Source organism: Phascolarctos cinereus, unplaced genomic scaffold (assembly GCF_003287225.1).
Source record: "Phascolarctos cinereus isolate Bilbo 61053 unplaced genomic scaffold, phaCin_HiC Scaffold_4;HRSCAF=312, whole genome shotgun sequence".
In the NCBI taxonomy this organism is placed as follows: Eukaryota; Metazoa; Chordata; class Mammalia; order Diprotodontia; family Phascolarctidae; genus Phascolarctos; species Phascolarctos cinereus.
This window is the reverse complement of record NW_027555847.1, coordinates 652,295,769-652,321,819: the sequence shown is the minus strand read 5'-3', so window position 1 is coordinate 652,321,819 and position 26,051 is coordinate 652,295,769. Positions and strand designations below refer to the sequence as shown.

General features: G+C 42.8%; 1 protein-coding gene across 4 annotated transcripts; it reads right to left on the bottom strand.

Annotated features, from left to right (window-relative positions):
• Positions 1 to 2,384: 2,384 nt before the first annotated feature.
• Positions 2,385 to 25,670, bottom strand: LOC110214347 (tRNA (uracil-5-)-methyltransferase homolog B-like). 4 transcript variants are annotated; one of them, XR_002326257.2, is made up of 14 exons: positions 25,555 to 25,670; positions 21,386 to 21,654; positions 19,829 to 19,883; positions 17,241 to 17,375; positions 16,900 to 16,999; positions 14,595 to 14,665; positions 11,988 to 12,134; positions 10,321 to 10,415; positions 9,805 to 10,013; positions 9,542 to 9,643; positions 7,780 to 7,899; positions 7,035 to 7,134; positions 4,610 to 6,335; positions 2,718 to 2,803 (listed from the first exon to the last, which is right to left on the bottom strand). XR_002326257.2 is itself a non-coding variant. In XM_020995211.2 (13 exons), exons 2-13 carry the CDS (start codon positions 21,598 to 21,600, stop codon positions 2,677 to 2,679), a joined length of 1,476 nt encoding a protein of 491 aa, XP_020850870.1. In that variant the 5' UTR covers positions 21,601 to 21,654; positions 25,555 to 25,667; the 3' UTR covers positions 2,385 to 2,676. The 4 variants fall into 4 exon arrangements, 3 of the variants coding, with proteins under 3 accessions (XP_020850870.1, XP_020850871.1, XP_020850872.1); XM_020995211.2 differs by lacking the exon at positions 4,610 to 6,335 and having other exon boundaries at positions 2,385 to 2,803; positions 25,555 to 25,667; XM_020995212.2 differs by lacking the exons at positions 4,610 to 6,335; positions 7,780 to 7,899 and having other exon boundaries at positions 2,385 to 2,803; positions 25,555 to 25,669.
• Between the last annotated feature and the right edge of the window lie 381 nt (positions 25,671 to 26,051).

The window sequence follows — 26,051 nt, the reverse complement described above, 5'->3', positions numbered from 1 at the left end:
GCACTCAACAGGTGTTTGTTGAATTAAACTGGAACACAGTAAATCTGGCATTCTAATCTTTTCTCTTTTGTGAATTTACTTTCTAGGCATTATTTTCTGAGACCCATTTGTCCACAAAGCTTGATTTGAGGATAAGGGCTAAGAAATGAAACTTCTGGTTTGGGCTCAGAAATGGTGCTTGGCTGTGTTCACAAAATGAGAACCAGTTACCAAATGCTAACAGTCTCCTTAATTTAATCTTTTTTCCTTGTCCATATTTAGTGGCTTCCTTTTGACTACCCAGCTTAGCATGTTCCTAGTAGCTGCACATCCACCCAGGAGTCTTGACTGAAGGAAATAAATCAGTAGAATAACAGGCAAGATAGAAAAATGGTATCTGAATATATACCTCTGTACATACTTTATATTCTTCTTCCTTTGCCCTTGAAGAGATTTCTTGCTATGAGATTAGGGTGTAGGAGAAAAGTAGGAAAAGGAGAGGAGATGCTAAGCTGCATGCTGGCCAGGTCAGCCACCCAGGTCAACACCCAGACTAACGCTTTCAGCATAGCTGTGTTGGCAACAGTTGCCAAAGCGTCTGTCTGAAGTCTGCTGTTGGGGCAGCTAGGTGGTACAGTAGATAGAGCACCAGCCTTGGAGTCAGGAGGACCCAAGTTCAAATTTGGCCTCAGATACATAATACTCACTAGCTCTGGGCAAGTCACTTGACCCCACTTGCCTCACCAAAAAAAAAAAATGCAGAGCAGATAATATTTTAGGGCCAGCTAGGTGGCGCAGTGGACAGAGCACTGGCCCTGAAGTCAGGAGGACCTGAGTTCAAATCCGGCCTCAGTCACATAATACTTCCTAGCTGTGTGACTGTGGGCAAGTCACTTAACCCCAATTGCCACACTTAAAAAAATAAATAAATAAAAATAGGTAACATTTATATACATCTTCAAAGTTTGCAAAGTGTCCATACCAAGTATATTATCTTGCTTTATCCTCTCAACAACCTTGTATGATAGGTGTTATTATGGTCCTTGTTTTAAAGATGAGGAAACTGAGGCTTAGAGAGGTTAAATGACCAGCGTCATAAAGCTACTAAGTATTGAGGGAGGATTACGAACTCATTTTCCTGACTCCAGATCCAGCACTCTATCCACAGTGCCATCTCCAGAGCAAGACAGATTCCAAGACGCCTGAACTATCAGCTTTTGAGGCTTCTATCACCTGGTGAGAATGGGGAGGCCAAGCTTCCTAATATTTCTTTGTTCCTGATTGACACGGGTACCGGACACCTAAGTGCTCTAAATGCCAGGCTGGAGTTTGTTCTGAAGATTCTTAAGCAGAGTGACATGATCAGACCTGTGCTTAAAGAAAAGGTGTTCAGAGGATGGATTAGAGAATTGGAAAGCCAAAGAGACTGATGCAACAGCCCAGGTGAGAGGTAAAGATTGCCTGTAGAGACATCAAGTATTCCTTCTAAAACTTTGGATGGAAGCATACTGTTTGTTCTCCTTTTCCTTTGTTGTTTTGTTTTATTGCTTCATTCTCATGGTTCCTCCCATTAGTTCTAATTGTTCTTCACATCTTGACTAATGGGAAAATATGCTTAATGTGAATGTATAAATAGAGCCTATATCAGATTGCATGCTGTCTTGGATGGGGGGAGAGGAGAGGGAGGGGGAGAAAATTTAAAACTCAAAATCTCATGGAAATGAATGTTGAAAATTAAAAATAAAATTTTTTTTTAAAAAAATTAAAAAAGAATCCAAGACAACTCTGAAGGACTTATGATGAAAAATGCTTTCTATCCCCAGAGAAAGAAGTGATAGTATCTGAATACGGATTGAACCATACCTTTTTCCAAAAAAAAAAATTTAAAAAGAGAATAAAAAATTGTTTTTTCCAATACACCAGTTCTCCCACTTTCTTTTAAATCTCTTCTCTTCACATGTCCTTCCCTCTCTCTTTAGCCCCCCAAAGAGGGTAAATCCAGTATCTCAATCCTTTTCCTAACATCTCTAATAAAAACTCTCCCTCTGCCTAGGGAGATTTCCATTTTAACAGGGGTACTTTAAGTCCCAAGCCCTTTAAAATCTGAAGGAATGGTTCCCCTTGAGAGAAAGCATGGCATAGAAGTTAGAGTGCTGGGCTTGGAGTTAAGAAAGCCTAGGTTCAAATCTTCCCTCTGATAATTATTAGCTGTGTGATCATGGGCAAGTCATTTTACCTCTCTAAGCCTCAGTTTCCTCCTCTGTAAAATGGATATAATAATACGTATAGTACCCATCTCACAGGATTGTTGTGAGGATCAAATAAGGATGGTCACAGATATTATTCCATTCAAAACACTCCATAATATATCACTAGTTAAATCCAGACAAACAATTCAGACACAATTTATTGACAACAATTTATTAAGGGCCTACTATGTACAAAGCACTGTGCTAGGCACAGGATGAGGGTAGGGGAGATACAAAAACAATTAGGCCACAATCAGTGCACTGGAGGCAAGATACTGGGAGCCCTGCCTTGATCAGGAAGCCTTTTACGTCCTTTCTTCTTAGAGGAGGAACAAATAACTGTCTTCTCAAGGTACAGCCAAGCAGAGAAGCTCACTTCCTCTCCCAGCAGATCCTGACTTGACATTCAGTCCTTAATGGGCAACCTGTGGTCTTCTGGGAGAGCTGATCACCGAGTGAAGAGCATCACCAGCTCACACTGGAGGGAGTGGGGGAACATGTCCACTGGCATGGCTCGTCTCAGAACAAAAGGCTCACCAAGGAGATTCTCATCGGGGTCTGGGGGCTGGCACAACCTACAGACACAGAACAGTTGGAAGTATCACCTTACAAATACATGAGAAAAGCATGAAGTATTTACTTGTGCTAGCATGCTTCAATACTTCAGGGTAAAGAACTCTTCCAAGGCAGGGGCTCCTCACCTGGACTTCTCCGGCACTCTGCTAGAGCCAATGGACCCCTACTCAGAACCATGTTCTTAAATGCATACAATAAAATACACAGGATGACCAAGTATACTGAAACGCAGTAACCAAAATATTTTAAAAACAAGTTCATGGACCCTAGGTTAAGAACCCTTGCTTGGGGGCAGCTAGGTGGCACAGTGGATAGAGCACTGGCCCTGGAGTCAGGAGGACCTGAGTTCAAATCCAGCCTCAGATACTTTTGTGACTCCCGGGCAAGTCACTTAACCCTACTGCCTAGCAAAAAACAAACAAAGAAAGAAAAAAAACAACCAAGAACCCTTGCTCGCAATGGAAACTATTTATAATTACTCAAAGATAACAAATTTTTCATACCCAACAATCCCACTATTGGTTTTAGAATCTAAAGAGTCTTTCTCTTTACAAGGCAGGATTCAGAGGAAAATTTTTCATACCCAACAATCCCACTATTGGTTTTAGAATCTAAAGAGTCTTTCTCTCTACAAGGCAGGATTCAGAGGAACTTGGGAAGATTTGAATGAAGTGATGCAGAAGGAAGGATGCAGAAAGGACAATCTATAAAAGGACTACAACTATACAAATGAAGACGATATAAGCTAGGTCCCAATAAATGTGAATAAAGAGTCCTCTGAAGTAGTCTCATTATTCGGACTCACACTGCATTTTTCTATTGGATTGGAACCAATTACCACATTTTACATAATTATGACTTTGAATAGTACAAATTAAAATACATGAGTCCATCTCAGGGAATTTATTATTTGTACTAATTGGGATCCAGTTATATAATAGCAAAAACTCAGATAAAAAATATTGGACAATATTGGCATTATTTTTATTGAAATTAAAGCAAAGCACATGCTTTTCCTTTCTTTGAACCAACAGTCAACTACTAAAGGATAAAGTTGCATGCAGTTAATCACAACCTCTTAACTGTTTGGGGGGATTGTGAGTATTTGGACCTGAGTTTGTTGGCATTTGTGTGGATTTTTTCAAAAAAATAACAATTTAAAAAACGGATCTGTGATTTTGTGCGCACTCAATACAACAACACAGGTCATGACCTTTCCGTAGCTTCTCATCCTGAGCAATTCTTATCTGTATCTTCGCCTGAAATCTCCACAAAAGGTCTATGTAATCTGCTATAGACTATCCTATAGGATAGAGGAGGCAAACACATTGCTCAAACCAGATGAAAACATAATTTGGAAATGTTTAACAAAATAAATAAAAATAAGACACAGATAATGCTAATTTGTAGTTTTCAAAGTCAACATGCAGTCAGCAGGGATACATTTCTATTTGAGTGTGACACCACTGCTCTAGGATTTTTAACATTCTAGGTAACAACCTAGCACTCAGAATGTCTGTCCATCCTTCTCCCACACTACATGACTAACCCACCTCCTTTCCTAATCCCACATATCATGGATGAGATCATTCACACCACTTCTTGTCCACAAGTCATTACTGGAAATGTGTTGCAGCTTACTTATACCTATCACGAAGTACCCTTTGTGTTTCCTGCCATTTTGAATTTTCTAGGGACTTTGGTAGCCCACAATTTGTAGTCATATAGCATAATCAGAAGAATTTTTCTTTGACCTAACCTGTAACTTCACTGGTACTGAGAAATCCCGGTGAAGAAGCACCTACCTCTGTATATTGGCAACTATTCTGAAAATTTCTACTGTGTACAATGTCCTCTTGTCAGAACCATGTTCTCAAATGTGTACAATAAAAAACACAAGGTGGCCAATTATACGGAAACACGGTAACCAGAATATTTCATGGACCCTAGGTTAAGCACCCTTGCTTGTAATAGAAAGTATTTATAATTATGCAAGTCTTGGAAGTTAGTTGGACCTACGGGGGTTTTTAAGTGATCAAGTATTGCACAGAGTTCTCAAATACAATCTAGCTCTCGCTCTTCCTCCTGGCTCAGTTCTGTGCCCCACTCTTTGTCCAATGTCACTATTTGCCAACACTCATCCAACTTTATGTCAAAGTCTGGACGACAGCGATCTTAGCTGACTTAGACTGCTGGTGTGCATTATTAGGATGATGTCTTTAAAGAGATGGTGGATTTCATCCAGTAGATTGCATCAAGTTCTAGCACAGTCATCAACCAACAGGACCACCTGGAGGACCTCACCAGCCACAAGCAAAGCTTGTTTCATTTGGACTCTACGCAGGGCATCCTTTACAACAGTGGGGAACCCTTTTGGTGACCATACACCTCCTCATTTTATGCCTAATAATACTAATTGATACCAAAAACCAAAGGATTGTTGACCCAACTTATCTCTGAAATGGAAATCTGACCAAGAGCCTTGTATGATCTTGAGATGGGAGATGTTTTATTGGAAGGTCTTTGGGTGCAATCATTCTCTGCTTGGCAAGGAAATCAAATATCCGCTGTCTGAGCCAGTTTCTGAACCCTTGTGGCCTCCTTGTTGTGGCAACTACTTTATATGGATTAAACTTCCAGAGGAAATGGAAGATATCCTGTGTTGATGTCTTTTCATTTATCCATTTTCCATTTGTTTTTAGGATCAGTAGCTTGTCTGAATAGGTCAAACTGGCATTACTTTAATTGTTAAAAACACTTTTATTTCATATTTGAAGAAAAGCACTTTTTCTTCTAATTTCATGTTGATTTGGCCTTTGTTCTAACAAGTTGATGTTCCAACTACCCAAAGACAACTGATTCAGAAATGACTCCCCTGTTAGTCATTAGTTGTTCTATGAGGATAGAATCAGTTTCATTCATTGTGATGTTCAGTACACACCTTACAATGTTTTTCTCGAGGAAAGTAATTACAAAATATAGGACTGAAGCTTCTGAGTACCTTACAAGCTTGGGGCCTCTTTTGTTCTTTAATCCTGAAATATATTTTTCCAACATATTTTCCACTGTCCTCCATTTCCCACTTTTGCAATGAATATATCAATGTATATATTGTCTTAGTGCAACATCTCGTCAAGTTCTTCATAGAGTTTCTCTACCATTTTATCCATGGGAACAGATGTCAGTATGTAAGTTGAAATTCTCTTTCTGGTAGTTTTTTTTCCTACATGCTCATCATGGGCATCACAAGATAAGATAAACAAGTATTCCATAAAACGATGAAACTGTCTCTATCAGCTTCTTTTGATGCCTCTCCAAGGAGGTCCTGGGAACCATCTTTCTATTTACCTTCAACTTCCTTATAGTTTTGGTTTTCGTTTACTGCAAGAACGTCAGTTCTTCTAGTGGTATGTCAGTTGTTGGATAAGACCCCCATATTTAGAGTACCAAGCTTACAGATGGCCTAAAAAGTATGTGATTCCAAGCCTTTTGGGCGACTTTTGTTGTAGGAACAGAAGGGGGCCTCATGCGCTAAAAGACAAAAGACATTTTAGATTTTTTTTGTAACAAAGGTGGCCATGGCCAAAGAATTCATCACCTAGTTGTCAACCTGCTGGTGATGAGTATCTCTGTACTTAGCTAGGCTGGTCCTCAGACAGAAGACACAGTCTGTCATTAGAACAAGCCTTAGAGGCCTTCTTGCTTAGAACAAATCTGACAGTATTTTTGCTCGGCTTGCCTAGCCTTGGGGAGCCCAGGATCACCTAGCCATCCTGTCATATCAGATGAGTACTTAGAATCATGGGATCATCAATTTCAGAATTCGAAGGGATTAAACAGGCCCATGAGGTCAACTCCCTCAATTTATAGATAAGTAAATTGGAGTATGGAGAAGTTAAGTGACTTTGGAGTCACTTTGGATGACTCAGGGTTTGAGTCAGAATTTGAACCTGGGTCTTCCTGACTCCAAGTTCAGTAACATATATAGAGGCCTCTCTCATATAGTTCTAAGACATCTAAGACTTCCCGCACAGCTAGATCATAAACTTCTTGAGAAGCACCTAGTTCTTTGCCTCAGTAAATTCAAAAGACTACGGGAAATACAATCACATACTGAGTAAGTGAGCCTAATAAGTACTCCCCAACCACTTTCTTTCTCCCCTTTGCTTTACTGTTTCCTATTATTTCTACAAGAGGTTGTACAATACTCAAAGCTCAGGTTTTACTTACTTAATGATGTTTTTGATGGATTTACCATAGGGTCTGCAGGAGACAAAAACCAACGTCTGGATGGCTCTGCAGTTTCGGATGTCCTGAACCACTCTGTTACCTGAAGGCAGAAATAGCTTGAAATTCATAGGATGAAATGGAAACTGAAGGGTCCTTACAGACAGACCCTTGTTTCTTTGTGGGAGATAGTCACTGAAAGGCCCCAGCCAAACTGAACTCCAGACTACATTGGGTCAGAGGGAAGGGCTTCTGGGATAGACAGAATGCTGAACTCTAGCCTGCCTATTCGGAGCACCATTGGAACACACTTGGTGTTCCAATGATGGGAGGATGGAAAAATACAAAGCAGGCCAAGAAGCAGGGTGAAATAGGAGCACCGAGTGAATATGCACAATGACTGCAAAGGCAAAGATCCCTAAAAGAAAGCTACATTCTGAGTAATGGAAAAAAAAATGGAGGTCCCAGAGAAAAGATATCAAAATGGCACTCCTCCCTAGTGTTAGAGAGGTGGGAGGCTAGTGGACTAGAATAATTGTATTGTCAGACATAGTTTCTGCATGGGATGTTTTGGCTTAATTTTTTTCTTTTGCCACATCTGAGGGTTCAGTCAGAGGTGGGGGAAGGAATGACTATCGAACAAAAACAAAAGGCATCAATAAAAAGTCGTTTGTTTATTTTTAAATAAAGTAAGTAGAAATGGGGGAAGGGAAAAATATTCTTCAGCACAGAATCAATCTGCCCTTACTCAGTCCACACTGGGATGGGTCCACCAGAGCCATGAGTGACCGGCCATCCTCCTGGGACTCTAACAACTGCGGCATAATCTCCTTCATATTGCCAGGGTGAGATTCCCAGTTGGTGATGCCTACAGAGAAGAGAAGCCCTCAGAAGGATTTTCATCTTTCCTGGGCATGGGCAGAAGCCAGGACTTTCCCAATTTATTCCCTGAGCCCTATCGTACCTCTGAATACTGCTAGGATAGTAACTGCCTGTATTTACAGGGTGCTTGCTTTATATTTTTAAAAATGTTTTCATCTTTTTTTTAATTCTGAACTTGACAAACACCAACTAAAATGAACGTTTCCATTACACTGTAGGACAGAAGGAGACACACAAAACTAAATTTAATCTCTTTCATATGAAAACTTGCTTTTCATTTTTAAATAAATTCAGGATGTAACTTTCAAAGCTATCCTGCTTGTCAATGTGATTCCTTCTTGCCTTCCTTCTGTACTCTCTCTCTTTTTTGGGAGGAGAGAGAAGGAGAGGGGAATCCCATCCCTAACCTCCTTCTCCCTCCAACCTCCCCCCTTGACTGCTGCTGAAAAAGAAAATCAAAACCCTTTTTTCACAAATATGCACAGTCAAGCTAACTTGACAAAACAAAACTCCCTCATTAGCCATGTCCAAAAATGGTAGTTTCATTCTGCATCCTGAGACCATCATCTCCCTGTCAGGAGATGAGCAGCGTGTTTCATCATTGGTCCTTTAGAATCATGGCTGATCACTAAATTGATGACAGTGCTTTATACAATTCAAAGCACTCTCATATACATCATCTCATTTGATCCAACCAAGAGCCCCTATGAGGTAGCAGGATGCATCCTGTTGTTGCCATCTTTTATATGAGAAAACAGACCAAGGGGGCAGCTAGGTGGTGCAGTGGATAGAGCAGCAGCCCTGGATTCAGAAGGACCTGCGTTCAAATCTGGCCTCAGGCACATAACACTTACTAGCTGTGTGACCCTGGGCAAGTCACTTAACTCCAATTACGCAAGCCCCCCCCCAAAAAAAAACCCCAACAACAAGAAGAAAACAGACCAAAGGTTGAAAGGCTATTATGTGGAAATAAGATTAGGCTGATTCTGTTTAGTCCCAGAAAACAGAACAAGAAACAACAGAAGCAAAAGTTGCAGAGAGGTGTATTTTGGCGCAATGTAAGGAAACATTTCCTAATAATTACAAATGTCCCAAAGGGGAATGATCTGCTCTGGAAAGCAGTGGGTTTCCATCACAGAAGGTCTTCCAGTAGAGACAGAGGGAGAATTTCTCAAGGATATAATTCAAGGGAATTTCTGGTCAGGTATATGCTAGACCAGATGACCGCCAAGGGTCCTTTGAATTCAAAAATTCTGCGATGCTGGTATGACATCTACCCAAAGGTATATAGCCTCTTAATCCTGGACACTTTCCATTATAGCAAAACACTTTTGACTGAGACTCTAGTGTCAAAAGGGGAAGTACAGATCTATGTCATGGAATATTTCACTAGCTCTCCTTCTACTCAACAGAGTAGCCCCTTGCTTCCATCTTTTTCCCCTTACACTGGTAGGCAGGAAGACTTAAGTTGGAGAAAGCCCCTTTCACAATCCCACCAGGGGACAACCTTGATTTCTCCAAAATCTTCTATCAGAGTACTACATATTTCCCTTTATCCCTCCCCCCTCCACAGCCAAGGAAGTAGTCCCACCTCCCAATAATCTCTACCCAAAGGGTAAGGTTCAAACCATTGAAGGCTGCAGTCCATTTAGCATCCTCCAGCGCCTGCCCTACCAGACCCATACTGAAGATCTGGGATGTCTGCCGAGCCAGGGAGAGGCCAGTGGCACCTGGAGAAATGAGAGAAACCAAGCAGGGGTTTCAACGTCCCAGTCCAGTGGGACTCAATCTACTATCCTTCAGTGACAAGGAAGGAAGGGCCTTTCATGGGAGGTGAGTAGTACCTGGGGGTTGACCAGGATGTGGATTCCCAAACAGGAGTGCCACCTACCAGTTCCATGGCTAAAATCAAAGATGACAGTGTTGCGGTCCACTCTACCCAGCTCTCCCACTGTCCGGTAGAGAACTTCTGCTGCAGATGTATTAAGCTGAAAAAAGGCTCCTGGAGAGATTCGAACCTTCAAGCCTAGGATATCTTCAAAGATGTAAGGCTCTCCAGTGAGAAGCTGGAAGGGGGTTAGCTGTTGGTGGCGAGGGGTCCTGGTAACCAAAGACAAGAGAAAAGAGCACCATGGAGACAGTAGCACTCATTGCCAGTCACCTCCATCTGGGCTTCACAGGAGCTCTGCTGGGAAATGGAGCCTTCCCACGGCCACATGAGCTCTAGAGGAGGACCCTCCAGAGGGCTCCCAGAAGCAGGCTAAGCCCCTCTCCAACTCTGCACTATGCTTCAGTTCAAAGAGAGGGAGCCCCGCTTGCTCCTGGCCCTCAGCTCCTGACAGACTCACTTTGAGGATCCAGAACCCAAAGAGCCGCAGGCTTCCCAGATGCCACCCTGTTTGTTTACCTTTCTTTCATATAAAGTGAGGTCAAGTCACACACAGCTCCAGGCCCCGTGGAGAAGAACTCCTTTATTTCTTCCTTCTGAACACAGAGCTCCTCCTGCCCAGAACACAAAACAAAGCTCTGAGTAAAGACTGATTACAGAGAGACCCTATGTTGGGATATCAATATGGGTAGCCCTGCACAATAGGGTACTTCTCTACAGAGCTAGGGGCCCTTCCCAAAATTACTTCTGTAGAAAGAAGTCATTGCCAACCCCTCCAGGATGGACCCTAGAGTAATGCTTGGCCAAACTGGTTGTAATAAACCTAAAAACAAGTGTTTGCCCATGTTCCCTCAGAGAACTTAAAAGAGCAAGCATTCTACGGGAGGCAGGTGGCTGAGTTGGCTTTCCATCCCATCATGAAGTAGAAATTACCCATTGACATCCTTTATTCTGCTCTATTTCCAATACCAGCTACCAAAGCAAAACCTGTCAAGAGACTCCACCCGACTCCCTCCTTTGCCTCCTGAGGCCAGGGTATTCTTTGTTCCCTAATTCACCTGTCCACATCAGTTCCATTTCAACTCCAGCCACAAAATCATTTTAACAAGATTCTGTTAGAAGAGGATGAGCTGGAGGTCCCAAGGAGTTCATTTTCCCCACTAAAACCCTACTTGAATGTAGCTAGGTAGTAACAATAATAATAATAATAATAATAATAATATAATAATAATATAATAATAATAATAATGATAATCAATGATGATGATGCTAATTATGGCTAACACTTACGTAGAGCCTGCTTTGAGCAAGGCACTATGCTAAGCTCTTTACAAATAAATACTATCTCATTTGATCCCCATAACAACCCTGTGAGATAGGTACTATTATTATCCCAATTTTACAGTTGAGGAAACTGAAAAAGACAGAGGTTAACTGACTTGCCCAGGTATGCTAGGTGGTTAAGAAGATTAGTACACCAGACCTAGAGTTGGGAAGACCCGAATTCAAATCCAGCTTCAGACATTTACTAGTTACATGACCCTGGGCAAGTCACTTGATCTCTGTCTGCCTCAAAACTGAAAAACAAATATGGAAGTTAGGATCACTAGGTCCTAAAAAGAGGTACAAAGTTAGGACACTGATGAAGGTATAGTCAGCATGCCACACACTGACTAGCTTGTAATTGGAATATTCTGGGAACAAGTACTGTAAGTTGGGAAGGTTTCCATAGCTTTGCCAAGAGACAGCATATTCTATTTCCCTGATAATTTCTTCAAGTTAGCAATACCTAGTCTACCCATAGGCTTTTGCAGTAATGTCAAGCTCTCTAGAAACAGAGCAAAATAAGAGAGGCCTAGGATCCCTATTCCATACCCACTTCTCCCAATCTGCAGAGATTTAAGCTGAGAGCTACCCTCAAGGACTGCATTTGGACTCCAGCATACCTTTGATGTGCATGGGTAAAATGGTTTTCATGACCCCTCCAAGAGGGTCATGGGGAGATGGTCCAATAACCCAGTTCAAAAACACCAGCATAGTTAAATAGCCTGCTTCGGCATGCCATAAGTCTCCTCTCACACTCTAACCCTGCATCAGGTTTCTGTCACTGTCACCAGCCAATGTTGGCTCTACTGTTCTCAAGCAGCTGTCCCATGCTACCCTAGGCCAAGCACCAAGAGTCTCACCTGACTTAATTCCTGGGGATTGAAGATGATAATGGCCATCGTGTGCCCAAGGAAGGTGGTGCGCACTATGAGTTCATGCCAGGGTCCCGCTTTGCAAGAATCAGTGGAGAGACCCCATGTGGACTGCTGCAGAAATGCCTCAAAGCACTGAGAAAAAAGGAAGAAGAGGGTTGACAGGATGTAGCACTGGGATCTTGGAAGGCATCTCGTCCAACATCTTTTTCTTTTTTTCTTTTTTTTTTTTAACAAATAGAGAAACTGAGTACTAGAGAGCAGATAAGATTTACCTAAAGTCACACAGGTAGTAGAGAACAGAGTTGAGACTGGAAGCTACCCTGTCCCACCCCATCCCCCCAACTGGAAACCCACTGCTCTTTCCACTACAGGAATAATCTGTCATTTCTACCTCTGATCGTTAAGCACCTACAATGCTGGGCTTTGAAGAAAACGTACAAAGCAGATGGTACCCACCTTCCATGGCTTTTTATCAGAGGACCTCAACTCTCTCACTTTTCATACATACCCAAAAGTTTTTCCTCTTGAAGAAGTAGCAACGTTATCTTATCTATACAGCTAGGTTTTGATTGATGCCAATAATGAATCCCCTCTGCACATTTTCACTGGGCTGGAACCAATAACCACATTTGACATAATTTTGTAATTACGTAACTACAAATGGTGCAAATTTGAAAACATGCAATCACTTCAAGGGATTCAATATTCTCACTAATCAAGATCCAGTTGTAGTAACATTTAATGTCACAAGGCAAGGTGGAATAGTAGAGAGAAGGCTGGCCTCAGAGTCAGGAAGACCAGCGTTCAAGTCATACCTCTGACAGTTAACCTCTTAGGGCCCCCAGACAGTTCTTAGAGACTCTGAGATAAGTTATTGATCTGCACTGGTGGAAGGAGTTTCCATCCTAGGAGTTCCCTGTATGGATGAATTTCTAACACCTCCAACTCTTCTTCCACAAGAAACAAAAAACTTTCCATCTTGGCCCATTCATCTTCTTCAGGCAACCATTCCTGATAAGATACCCCAAGACTGTATTTCTATTCCATTATTTACAGCCAATAGAAATGATCCCCCCTTTACCCTATTAACTCCTATAACTGGATATCTGCTGCTGCTATATAGCCATTTTTCAGTTGTGTCCAACTCTTCGTGACCCTTTTTGGGGTTTTCTTGGCAAGGATATTGGAGTGGTTTGCCATTTCCTTCTCCAATTCATTTTACAGATAAGGAACTGAGGCAAACTCAGTTCATTTTGCAGATGAGGAACTGAAGGTAAAGTGACTTGCCCAGGGTCACAAAGCTAGTAAGTGTTTGAAGCCAGGGTCACACAGCTACTATATCTGAGGCCAGCTCACACAGATGAGTCTTCTTGACTCCAGGCCCGGTACTCTATCCACTCATCCACCTAGCTGCCCTATCTACTAACCTATTAGATAATCTAATTTTTCCTTCCTTATGGTACATACAAATAGGATCCCACTTCAAGGATCTCAATAAGGCTTTATAAATGTTTGTTGAACTTGATATCCAAAATTCTAACTTGTATAGAAAACCAGTAATGGTGACTAAAATTACAGGATTGCAGACACATTCTTTGCTTTTATCTCTTTTTTTTCATTTCTAAACTCGACATTCTGTGTCCCATCTCTTAATAGAGGGGGGTGTTAGACTACAGTGTGAAATGAAAAGTACGTTATCAAACATGGCCAATGTTTTGATTTATTTTGTTTTATAATTTATTACAAGGGAGCATTCATGGGGCATAGGAGATTAGGGGGTGGGGGAGGACACATGGGGAAATGAGAGAAATTAGAGAGAAGCAACAACAATGGAAAAAAAAAAGACTATCAAAAATTATTAGTGAATAAATGAATAAAATCCATGTAGACCACCCTTATGGTAGGGTAGAAAGGACACTGGCTTTGAAGTCAAAAGTCTGGAATACCAGCTCTGCCATCTGCTAGCTGGGTAACACAGAGAAGTCATTTAACCTAAGTGGGACTCAGTTTCCCCACCTATAAATGGGGCAAATAATATTTGCATCATCTACTTCACAGGATTACTTTGAGTAAAGTGCTTTGCAAACCTTAATATGCTATACAAATGAGAGTTAATTTACTTCTCAGATATCTGAGGCATTGAAGAAACGTAGGAGAGAGATGGGAAATGGGCTGAAGACCCGATGAGGTGATAAGGGGAGCTGTGTTAAAATGATAGATGAGATAGACTAAATATGGGCATATCTCCTATTACCTCCCCACCCCAAAACCTCTTTAGGACTCCTCTCAGTTCTGCCCTCCAAATGCCTCTGACAAGAGATATGATACGAATACATCTCTCCCCTGCATTTATCTCCCTATTCTATTCTCAGTCCCTTCCAAATGCCTTTGATATAGATAAAAATAGAGCCCCATTCCTACTGGGCCACCCCTTCTAGCTCAGAGCTGGTGAGCTGAATGGTGCCCCAACAAAGCAGACCCCAACCCCTGGGGGTCACTGGCGGCTAACACCCTCGCCTTCTTGGCCACTACCCAGCTTCTACACACAGCAGTGCTTGGTGTCATCCCCAAGGAGTCCTCGCCCCTTCTTACCTGCGCTACCTGGTTGTGCTTTTCAGGGATATCTTTCAGATGGCTAGGCTGTACGCAGAAAACATTCGACCCTAAGATAAGACAAGGATTCAGTTCTACCATTTCTTCCACGGTTTTCTGGAAACAACACATCCCACAATCCCAATTCCCTCTTTCAACGGACACAGAAATGCATAACCCGGGGAAGTCCTACCTGACAGAGAACCCCATGGCACTGAATCCCAGGCCATGAAGTTGGCTTTTCTTAAAAAGATCATCTACTGATGCTGTCCTCTGCCCTAGTCAGACCACATCTGAACAACTGTGTTCAGTTACAGGGAGTAGATTGTAAGATTTTAAGCTGGAGTGCATCCAGGAGGGTAACCAGACAATGAAGGGCTGAGAGTTGGTGCCACAGGAAGGTGAGTTAAAGGAAATGAGGTTGTAAAGCATGGAGAAGAGAAGGCTCAGGGTTAGGTGTGACAGAGGTTTTCAAGCAGTGGAAGGGCTTCTAACATTGTTCCTCTGGGCCCCGAAGGACAGAACTAGGGGCAAAGAATGGAAGTTTCAAAGAGGCACATTTTGGCTTGATCGACAGAAAAACTTTCTAGTAGTTAAAGTCGTCCCAAAGTGGAACAGGCAGCAGTAGATACCCCTCCCTGGAGGTCTTCAAAGCAAAGTTAGATGAGGACTGAGAGGGGCCCACGGTACAAGGGACTCTTGTTCACGTACAGGCTGCCCTGGATGGCCCCTGAGGGCTCCTCCAGCTCTCAGATTCAGTGGTTCAGTGATACTTGGATTTTTTCCCCTTGTAAACGTTTCACTGACACTCTTTACAGATAGATATCTCAACACCACTTTCCAATGACTGCCCTCCCCTGCACACACGTACAATAATTCCCCCCTGTAACAAGTAGTTGAGCAAGACAAATCCACATCTTAGCCACATCTGAAGATGTCTGCCCAGTCTGCATGTCTAGTCTACCACTTCTATGCAGAGAGGAATGAGACATGCTTCATCATTAGCTCCAGAGGCCACAACGAATCCCTGCATTGATAATAACAGCTAGCGTGTATTTGGCACTTTCAAGTTTGCAAGTATCATCTCATTAGAACCTCAGAAGAGCCTTGGGGGACAGGTACTATAATCATCCCCACTTTAGAGATGAGCAAACAGAGGCAAACGAGGTCCAGTGACTTGCCCAGGGTCACACAGCTGGTCCTCCGGACTCCAGGTCCAGTGCTCTATCCACTGAGCCACGTAGCTTTCTAGAGTCCTTCACAGCTATTTTCCCTGATACTCGTTCAGCCGGTCTACACTTTTCCCCAGACTTTACAGTAAATAGCAGCTGTTTATTCTGCTGCTCAGTTAGCACTTTAGGGTAAGACAAAAGCACCACACCCCCTGACCTGATAACTTCTAATGTAAGGGCCACAGACACCATATAGAGCAACTCCCTTTTGGGAAATCCCATTAGTTTGGGAATGGAAACAGGCTGAGCATGATGGGAAAGTACCTCAGAGAAACAGGACGACTTCTCTCCCCCTTACTCATCCCTCCCACTATTCACCTGCTGTTCCCTCAGCTCAACACTCTGTCTCCCACCTCGGGGCTTCCGTATGGGTCATCCTCCACGCCTGGAACGCACTCCCTCTTCACCAAGATATCTTAGAATCCTTCACTTCCTTCAAGGCTCAGCTCACGTACCAACCCCTACAGAAAGTCTTTTCTGTTCCTTTTAGCGATTAGTGCTCACTCCATTCTCAAATTATCATATTTTATACACACATATATGACTGTATATATAATACAATAACATAATGATACCTGTACATACATGCATACATATGTGCATATACACACACATATCTGTATGCATGCTACATTCCCCCAGTGGAATGTAAGCTCCTTGAAGACAGGAACTGTATTGCAGTTGGTCTCCGTATTCCTAGCTCGGGACCCTGGCACAGACCGTGCAGTACTTAATAAATGCTGGTTGGGTTTGGTTGGATTGGGCTGGAACACTTTAGGATAACATTAACAAACGGCAATAGGGAGGCTACTGGTTTCTAAGAGGATTTCAAAATGAGAAAGGTCATTTTGGAATGAGGAGGCTGTTCCAGGGATGGAAGACAGAATGGAAAAGGAAAACTCAATTATGATAAAGACTGAGCAGAGCCAAGAAACCTCCCTGCCACCACCTCTGTTCTCTCCTGGTCACTACCCAAAGGCCCGGCACTGTTATGGTGCATGCTCTATCGTCCTGGGGACCTTACCCCAGGATCCTTGGTTCATTACTTCTCCCTGTCACAGGTTTAGACTCACCTCCCCAAGACTTCAGGTAGTGCCCCACAGTCTTTGGGTTTCCATCTGGGCCTCGGTTTATATAGAAGGAAGATTTATTTCTGTAACCATGGATGACAGGCTGTCAGGGGTAGAAAGGACAGAGAGGGAAAACCAGATCAAAGAAAGCCAAGGTTGAAAGGTATTAAAAGTATTAAAAGAAAGAAGCGGTCTTCCTTCTGATGACGTGCACAGCAGCTCGGGAGGGCACACTGTCAGAAAACCTCGGACTCCAGCCAGTGAGGCGTCACTGGGCCTAAAAGCTGTTGGGCCTCCATGGAGGCAATCTCCCTTAGATACACAACAGGGAGGCAGGAACTTACAGAAGGCATAAAAGGGTGGAGACGAGAACACGGCCTCTCAGATCTTGCTGTAGTGGGCGCTGGGTCACCAGCACCAATCTTGCAGAGGCGACTTTCTAGAGTCTCCAGATTTTTCTTCAGACTTTCAAATTTCACCTATGGTGGGGAAAAATAAACAAGGGTTTATGTGGTCATGCTCCTTGCTGACTGACGTGACAAAAAAGCAAAGCCACGAGAATACACAGAATGACTATAACACTGTAAATGAAAAAATTCACCAAAAAGGAAGGAAGGCAAACTGAATAAATGAAAAACCAAAAAACTCCCCTGAGAACAAATAATGAAATATACTTCTGCCCTCTGAACAGAGCAGTGAGGGCTTAATAGGAGAGAATATTGTGTTTAAAATTATCTAAAATAGTAGCATTATACTCAAAGAGATATGGAGCCACAAAAGCCAGGGCTAACTACTGAGGTAGAAAACTACATCATTAACATTATCTACCTTGTATTATATCTTTGTTTATCTTGTTAAATATTTCCTAATTACATTTTAATCTGGTTGCAATGGGACTTAACAACTCCGATGTAAAATACAGTAACTGGTCCCAGCCCAATGGAAATTTATTGTTGTTGTTGTTGTTCAGTTGTTTCTGTCCAATTCTTTGTGACCCCATTTGGGGTTTCCTTGGCAAAGATACTGAGGTGGTTTGCCATTTCCTTCTCCAGCTCATTTTACAGATGAGGAAACTGAGACAAACAGGGGTAAGTGACTTGCCCAATGTCACATAGTTAGTATGTGTCTGAGGTCAAATTTGAACTCAGGAAGATGAGTCTTCCTGACTCCAGGACTGGTGCTCTATCCAGTGCACAACCTAGCGGCAATGCGAATTTTAAAAATGTGACCTTTTTGGGGGGAGGGGTGAAAGAGAAGAGAATTCATTATTTGTACTAATTAGGACCTAGCTACAGATTACTAAATATAGTACTGGATGTTTCCCCTTATTCTTCTTTTTTCATGAGAAATTTGAATGGGGAAGGAAGAAAGGAAGGAAGGAAACTGAGGCAAATGACTTGCCAAGGGTCATACATCTAATATGTACCTGAGGCCTCATTTGAGCTCGGGACTTTCTGAGCCCAAGACCAGTGCTCTGGGCACTATGTCACTGCTGAGCTGCTTCTGAGGGGATCACCATAATGCAAACACAAAAGGCACCAACAAAAGGCATTCTTTCTTTTTTAAAGTCGACATGTGACTTTATATATATAATTGATATCATTGCTTGCCTTCTCAGTGGGTGGGGGAGGGGCAGGAGGGAGGGAGAGAATTTAGAACTCAGAATTTTTTTAGAATGAATGTTAATTTAAAATATGGGGAAAATACTTAAACATATCCACTATAAGTGACAGTAGAAGCTATAAGAAGTTGCAGTTAAATGGAAATAGTTAGCTCATGTGTTCTTTGTGATCACCCAAAAAAGTTTCATGGGACCCTACTTTGCAATGCTCATGACTAGGAAGGGATTAGAAGGGAATAAGCATTTATTAAGCACCTACTATGTGCCAGGCACTGTGCTAAGTGCTCTACAAAGATCTTATTTGACCACGATGAATGGAAGTTTTTTGTTCTGTTTTGCAAGGCAATCAAGGTTAAGTGACTTGCCCAGGGTCACACTGCTAGTAAGGGTCAAATGTCTGAGGCCACATTTGAACTCAGGTCTTCTTGATTCCAAGGCCAGAGCTCTATCCACTGTGCCACCTAGCTGCCCCTAATGGAAGTATTTTAAAAAACCATCATGACCATAAATCACGAGAGGCAGCTGGGCACAGAAGATAGAAGGTGTCGGGCCTTGGTGTCAGGGCGCTCTTCTTCTGATACTTCCTAGCTGTGTGACCATGGGCACACCCCAGGCACTAAGTAAGACATGAGTTGTCAATCTTGGTTTTGATAGTGAGAGTTCCCTAAATCACAGGTCTGCCTGCTCCACCTACCCTAATGGAAGTAACTGTAACTTAGATGCCCACATCTGTTGGAGAAGATGAGGAGGCTTGAGGCAAGGAGGTTCTAGGCACAGGAAAATTTCTTCTGATTGGCTGGTTCCTCCTAGAACCTCCACTTTTAAGGAAAATACACAGGCCAGTCATGTTTTCCTTCCTCTCCTCACTTTCTCCACCTTGCCCCCTCATGCTTTTTCTTCTCTCCCCTGGCCTCCTTAGCTTCCTTTTATAGGTTTTCTTCCCTTGTTAGAATGTAAGCTCCTTGAGGGCAGGACTGTCTTTCTTTCTGCTTGTATTTGTATTCCCAGTGCTTTAGAACAGTGCCTGGCACATGGTAAGTGCTTAATAAATGTTTGCGGACTTGACCTGACACTCAGGTAACTGAATATGATCAAAGAGAAAGGAAAAGATTGGAAGGAGCCAAGTAAAATAGTCCTGGAGACCAAAGGTTGCTCTTAACAGGCAGCACGTGCATGACCCACAGTTAAGGGTCTCCACTAGACTTCTCTGAGCCCAGGGACAGCTCTCCTTTTTAAAGCCTCTTAGGCTGCTTTGCTACCACCCAGAAAATTCTAGCACATTCCCTCTCAAGGCAACAACAAGCCTCCTACCTTCAGCTGCTCCTCATAGTTCAGTCTCCACAAGGGTAACATCTGATCTGCTAACCTGAGGGGAAAACACTGGGCTTGAGCGTCATTCACCCCATCACCCATCAAAGGTTTCTCAAATGCCCCCACATGCAAGATAGTCTCTGGGTGCAGAACTAAAGTTCCCACTACCACTATGGTCCTCTATGGTTGATGTGTCTCATGCTCCCAAGAAGATGGGGACCGTGGAGTCCTGACCGGGTGACGAGACCTTTCTCAAAATGTACACGTAAGCACAGCGGAATAGGTGGACAAACACGATGTCAGGAGAAAAAACAAAAGGCTTAGCACACAGACAAACTGGAGGTGACAAATCACATTTCAAAAGGATTTACCATAGGGTTCTCTTAAAGAATAAACCCCAAATGGGAAGTGACAGCAATGGACACACACACACACACACACACACACACACACACACATACTTTTATTATTAATTATATATCTTTATTTACTATATATTAATTATCTATAATTTATATTAACAGATAAATATACACATCGCATATTGTATATGTGTATTTATGTATGTATATATAAGTTTATTCTTTAGAATTATATACTTATATGCACATTAGAATATAATATGTACTATAACAGATAATTATGCTATATGATTTATACTATAATATATTGTTACATAATACTAGAATATTATTTTATTGTGTAATGCACAATATTAATGCAATATTACTTTATGTATGTATGTATGTACAATATGCATATGTATATAGAATGACATATGTGTGTTATATATACTCATTACATACACACAAATAATTATAAGAATCAATGCAAAAAGATAGGAAACGAGAAAAAGAACAGAATGTGTCTTAATAATAAATGCTTTCTTAATAACAGATGTTTACAAAGCTCTTGGAAGTCTGCAAAGCATTTTATTTATAAAATCTCATTTAAGCCTCACAACAACCCTATGGGGTAAGGCATTAGTTATTGTTCCCATTTTAAAGATGAGGAAATCAAGGCACATTGAGATGTCTTGCCTATAGTTGCACAGACGATAAGCAGCAGTGGTAGGACTGAACCTCAAGTCCAAGGCCAGCACCCTGTCCACTACACCAAGAAAAAAAGTTATCTGTCTAATACGCTGAAAACATAATTTGATTTACATGCAAATTTTCACCAACACACGATCGCTTTAAGTGGGGAATGCAATGACTGCTATGGGGCCCAGAGCACACTATTCACTTCTAACCTATCTAGACTCTCTAGATTTCAACATGTCTGCCTTGGCCCCTTCTAGCAGGCAGATTCCTCGATTCAAGATCGACCCCTTGCCAAGAGCCTCTTTATACCTAAGGAGGTATTCCATGGTCTCAAAGCACTCATGTTAGATTCTTCTGACTTACTTAAGGAAGCAGTTTGAGGATGCTTGCTTCAGATGTCTCCACAGATTCCTGCAATGCCCCCATTACTTTTCAGGGGTACAGAAACACAGCAGGGTACACAGATTCAAGCCCCTTCAAAGGGAAGGAAGGATGAAGACTGGCGCAGCCTTACCTCTCCCGCCAAAACCCAAGATTTTGGCTTGATTCTTCCTTCCAGCTTGTTCTCTCTCTTTGCTCTCCCTCAGTCCCCACATCGGTGACGGTGCCCTCACATGCTGTGCCCAGAAATGCCCAGGGCCAACCTTTCGGCTGGCTGGTCCGCCAAGGAAGCGATCTCACTCTGGAGAAGAGAGCCATCCTGAAAAGGAAGGCTCTTCGGTTGACCATGGCGTTCCCTCCACGGGCCTCTGGCCGGTCAGGAACACATCTAGCCAAGGAGCTCTGAGAAAGACACAAACAATTCCTCTCTTAATATTTCCAACAAAAGAAACACAATGGCCTTCACTTTGTATGATAACAAAAGTGGTGAAGTTACATTACTAGGCCCCCAAAGTAGATCAATGGGCCAAATTAGACAAGGAGAATCAGAAATAATGGAGCTCAATAATCTGATATTCAATAAATACAAAGATGTAAGTTACTTTGGAAAGGGCTCTCTATCTGAGAAAACTAGAAAGCAGTCTGGCGGACATGAGGCTTAGACCGACATTTTATATCATATACCATAATAAATTCAAAATGGATGAGACCCGGTTAAATATTATACTATAAGAAAATTAGAAGGAATCACAAGACCCAAAATCCAGTTCAAAGTTCCTCTCTGGACATATTTCCATAGGCAGAACCCCCCTACCCCCAAACCCTCACACTTGTCTATGAGCAAACGTTTATTTTGCCCCTCTATGAGAAACAGAATGGCACAGCAGAAAGAACACTGAATTAATCAGCAGACCTACGTTGGAGTCCCACCTTAGCCACTTGTACTAGTTGTGTGACTACCGGCAACTCAGGTAATAACAACAATAATTTTAACAATAATAGCTAATACTTATATAGTGCTTTAAGGTTTATAAAGTGCTTTTTATGCCTCATCTGAGCCTCACAACAACCCTGTGGAGTAGGCACTATTTTTAACCCCATTTTACAGGTGAGGAAACTGAGGCTGAGAAGTTAGGCAACTTGTCCAGGGTCACACAGCTAGTGTCTGAGGCAGGATTAGAATCTAGATCTCTATGATTCCGAGTCCAGTGCTCCATCCACTATACCATCCTGTCTCCCTCACCTCCTACACTATCCTCATTTGATGGTAACCTTTCAGAGCCTCAGTTTCCTTTTCTGTAAAATGGGCATAAGAATTCTTACACTATCTGCCTCACAGCATTGTTAGGAAGAAAGTGTTTTGCAAACCTTAAAACATTATGTAAATGTGAGTTATTATTACTAAATATTTGCAAAGTCCAAAGCACTGGGCTACATGACATAAGAGATACTAAGAGACAGAAAACAAGGTTATTGACTTTCAGGAGGTTATAATCTATTGAGGAAGATAAGACATGAAAACATTACATGTGATGGATATGTGATTTCCTCAATATGGGGAACTCCTGGTCCCCACATTGTGAGAACTCCGTCTTCCAACACAGGTCACAATCTCTGACTCACTTACTAGAGAAGTCCTAAAGAGTTATTATCTGAGACACAAAGAAGTGCAGTGAGTTTTCCAGGGTCACACAGTAAGGCTAAGAAGCAGGATTGAAACAGGGCTCCCTGATTCTAAGGGGCTCTATTCACTGCCACACCAACACTAAAGTATAGGTTGCATTTAATTTCAATTATAGGTCCAAAGGAGTGGCTAGGGAAGGTTTTGACTATGACAGTAGTTTCCCAGAAGGGGTGATGGATGAGCGGGCATTAGGTGGAGAAAAGGGAGGGTATTTTGGGAGTAGAAATCATCATGAGCCTAAGAGGTAAGAACATAAATGAGGTGTCAGGGGATATTATATTGAACGGTCTAGATAGAATACGGGGTTTTTATTAGAGAAGAGCAGAAGATGCCTGGAAAAGTTAAGTTGAAGCCAGATCACAAAGCACCTTGGATGCCAAGGGAGGGACTCTCAGCTCCAATCAGTAGGCAATGAGGACTCGACGAGGATTTTAAGCAGAGTTCATGAGGTGCAAAAAAAGAGAACTAGACCTTGGGATCAAAAGATCTGGATTCCAATCCAGCCTCTACCAATGACTAGCTGTGTGATCTGGGCTAAGCAGTATAACCTCTCTGAGCTTCTGTACCCTACCTAACTCACAGGGTAGGTATGAGACTCCAGTGACAAGACCCGCTAGGGGTTAGGGAAGTAGACTATAAGGTAAGAGGACATTGGGTAGACTCCATTGTTGAATTAAGTTTTGAAGTGAAATGGAGAAAGACTGGATGGTGGCTAAAGGGTATAACACGATCAAGTAGGGGAGGTCATGGAGGAAAGAATACTGGACTTGGGTTCCAATCCTGCTCTGACATTTAACTGGCTGTGCCATTCTGGGCAAATCACTTTCCCTCTCTGAGCCTCAGTTTCCTCTTCTGTATTGTGGGGATAAGAGCACCACCTATGATTCCTACATCAGAGAGCTAAGGTAAAGGATGTATACAAAGTGCTCTGCACATTTTAAAGCAAAGGTGTCAAACTTGCTTCAGCCCCTCCTGAGTACTAATCAGGACCAGATTAAAATGTAATTGGGAAATGTTTAACAAAATTAATTCAAAAACATAGTAACACACAGATAATGTTAACTTGTGGTTTTCTAAGTCACAAAATGAACAACAGGGATACATTTCTATTTGATTTTGATAATCATGGCTTGAAAGGGACTCATAAAATGTCCGCCATTCTCTTTTTTGGACGAGAGGTTCAATTACAAATGTGTGAAATTGCAACTATGCTTCTGAGTTGTTTTGCTCAAATGGTTCGAGGAATCTTTTTCCCCTGTTTTGTACAGAACAAAAAGTAGAAATAAAAAGCATTTTGTTTTGGGTTTTTTTAATTGTGTCATATATGTATGTGTGTATATATATATGTATTATATGTGTGGCAAAAATGAAAATTTTGAATCAATTCAAAACAACTGAAGTAAAAATTACTATGAAGTATATGTTATATTAAATATAACATATTTCAATGTTTCCTGAATGATATTAATATGTTTAGTTTCTCCTTTGGCACGTACAATCAATACATGCCTTGTAAAAAGCATTTCATTAAAGCATTTACCTGTCTGAGGAAGGGAGGGAGGGAGGCTAAAGGCAAGGAACAAATGGGGGACCCTGGAAAGGCAGCCAGGACAGAGGCATGAGGTAACCCAGCAGAGGCCCTCCCAGCCTGCCCCTACCCCCACCCCCCCAGCAGGTTTCCCTAACGCTGAGGCTGAATAACAGAGTGAGTGACTACCTTCCACAGCCATGGTCTCCCCCACTTTAAAATTCCAGCTCCTTGAGGGCAGGGCCTCATCTTTCCTTTCTATTTGTATTGCATTTAACACGACGCTGTGCACAATGCAAGTGTTTAATAAATGTTTTTCCAATCATTCATTTACCATCCCATCAAGAAGATCTGGATTTGAATCCTACCTAGTTGTGTCACCCTGGGCACACTGCTTAATCTCTCAGACTGTTTCCCTACCTGTAAAATGGGATTAAATAGCATCTACCTCCCAGGACAGTGGGACCGGTAGGTGCAGGGGTGAATAGAGCAGTAGACAGACTAGACTTGAATCAGGAAGATCCATCTTCATGAATTCAAATCCAGCCTCAGACACTTACTAGCAGAGTGACTCTGGGTAAGTCCATTTGCCTCAGTTTCCTCATCTGTAAAATGAGCTGGAGAGGGACATGGCAAACCACTTTAGTATCTCTGCCAAGGAAAACCCCAAATGGGGTCTAGAAGAGTTGAACACTACTGAAAAACGACTGAACGCAAGATGGTGAGCAGCCACGAAAACGTGGACGGCCTGATCCACTGGGTGTCTCATCCATAGCACCTAGGGGTGCCTGCGGCCAGGTGGTCAGTCCCTCCTTCCCCACGTGGCTCAAAGGACTCGAATTCCCGCCCCCCACCCACCTCCCCAGGCCTGGAAGAAGAGGTGCTGGGAAGGGGCTGAAAAGCCCAGCAGGAAGGAGTGAGTCATGCAGTCCCGAGGACAACGGGGAGCCAAGGCAATGGACAGGCGCCCCGGCGTAGGCTGCCCTTTGCCTTTAGGGACTCTCACGGGTGCAAAGACCACGTCCTAGCCCCGCTTCCCTCCCGTCCGTACCCCGGGCCGGCTCCGCGGCGCCCCACTCCCATCCCGTACCCCGGACCGGCTCCGCGGCGCCCCCCTCCGCGTGCTTAGCTCTCCTTCCCTGCGCAGCGATGCATTCGGAGCAGCCCCAGCCAGGCCGCAGAATCGCCGGGAAAAGAGTCATTTCCGGCAGCTGCAGGACGGGGCGGGGACACCCGCAGCCCCGGCAGCCTTCCACCGGGCCAGCGGGAGCTCGGAGCGCTCCCCAGCGGCAGAACGCGCCCTAGCCGGTGTGCGGAAGAGCGCGGCGCCTCTCACCTGTGCTTTCTGCATCCCTCCCCAGTCTTGGAGCATCCTTTCCCCGGGCGCCCAAGCTCTCCTTGGGTTGGCCAGGCCACCCTTTGGGGTCCAGGGACTTTGCGATGGAAGGAACCTCAGAGATGATCAAGTCCAAAGAGGTGGAAACTGAGGCCGGAATGGGAAATATTATTACTATTATTATTGCTAATGTTATTTCCTCAAAAGGAAAATAAAACGAAAAAACAAAGGGGGAAAAATCTTGAACACAT

Excerpts from the sequence above, each read along its gene's own strand:
- LOC110214347 (XM_020995211.2), bottom strand. The coding sequence starts at position 21,600 with ATGGTCAACCGAAGAGCCTTCCTTTTCAGGATGGCTCTCTTCTCCAGA. Across the intron at positions 10,014-10,320 it reads TCACTTTATATGAAAGAAAG|GACCCCTCGCCACCAACAGC; the intron begins GTAAACAAACAG and ends TTTGGTTACCAG. Across the intron at positions 2,804-7,034 it reads TCCATCAAAAACATCATTAA|GTTGTGCCAGCCCCCAGACC; the intron begins GTAAGTAAAACC and ends CTGTGTCTGTAG.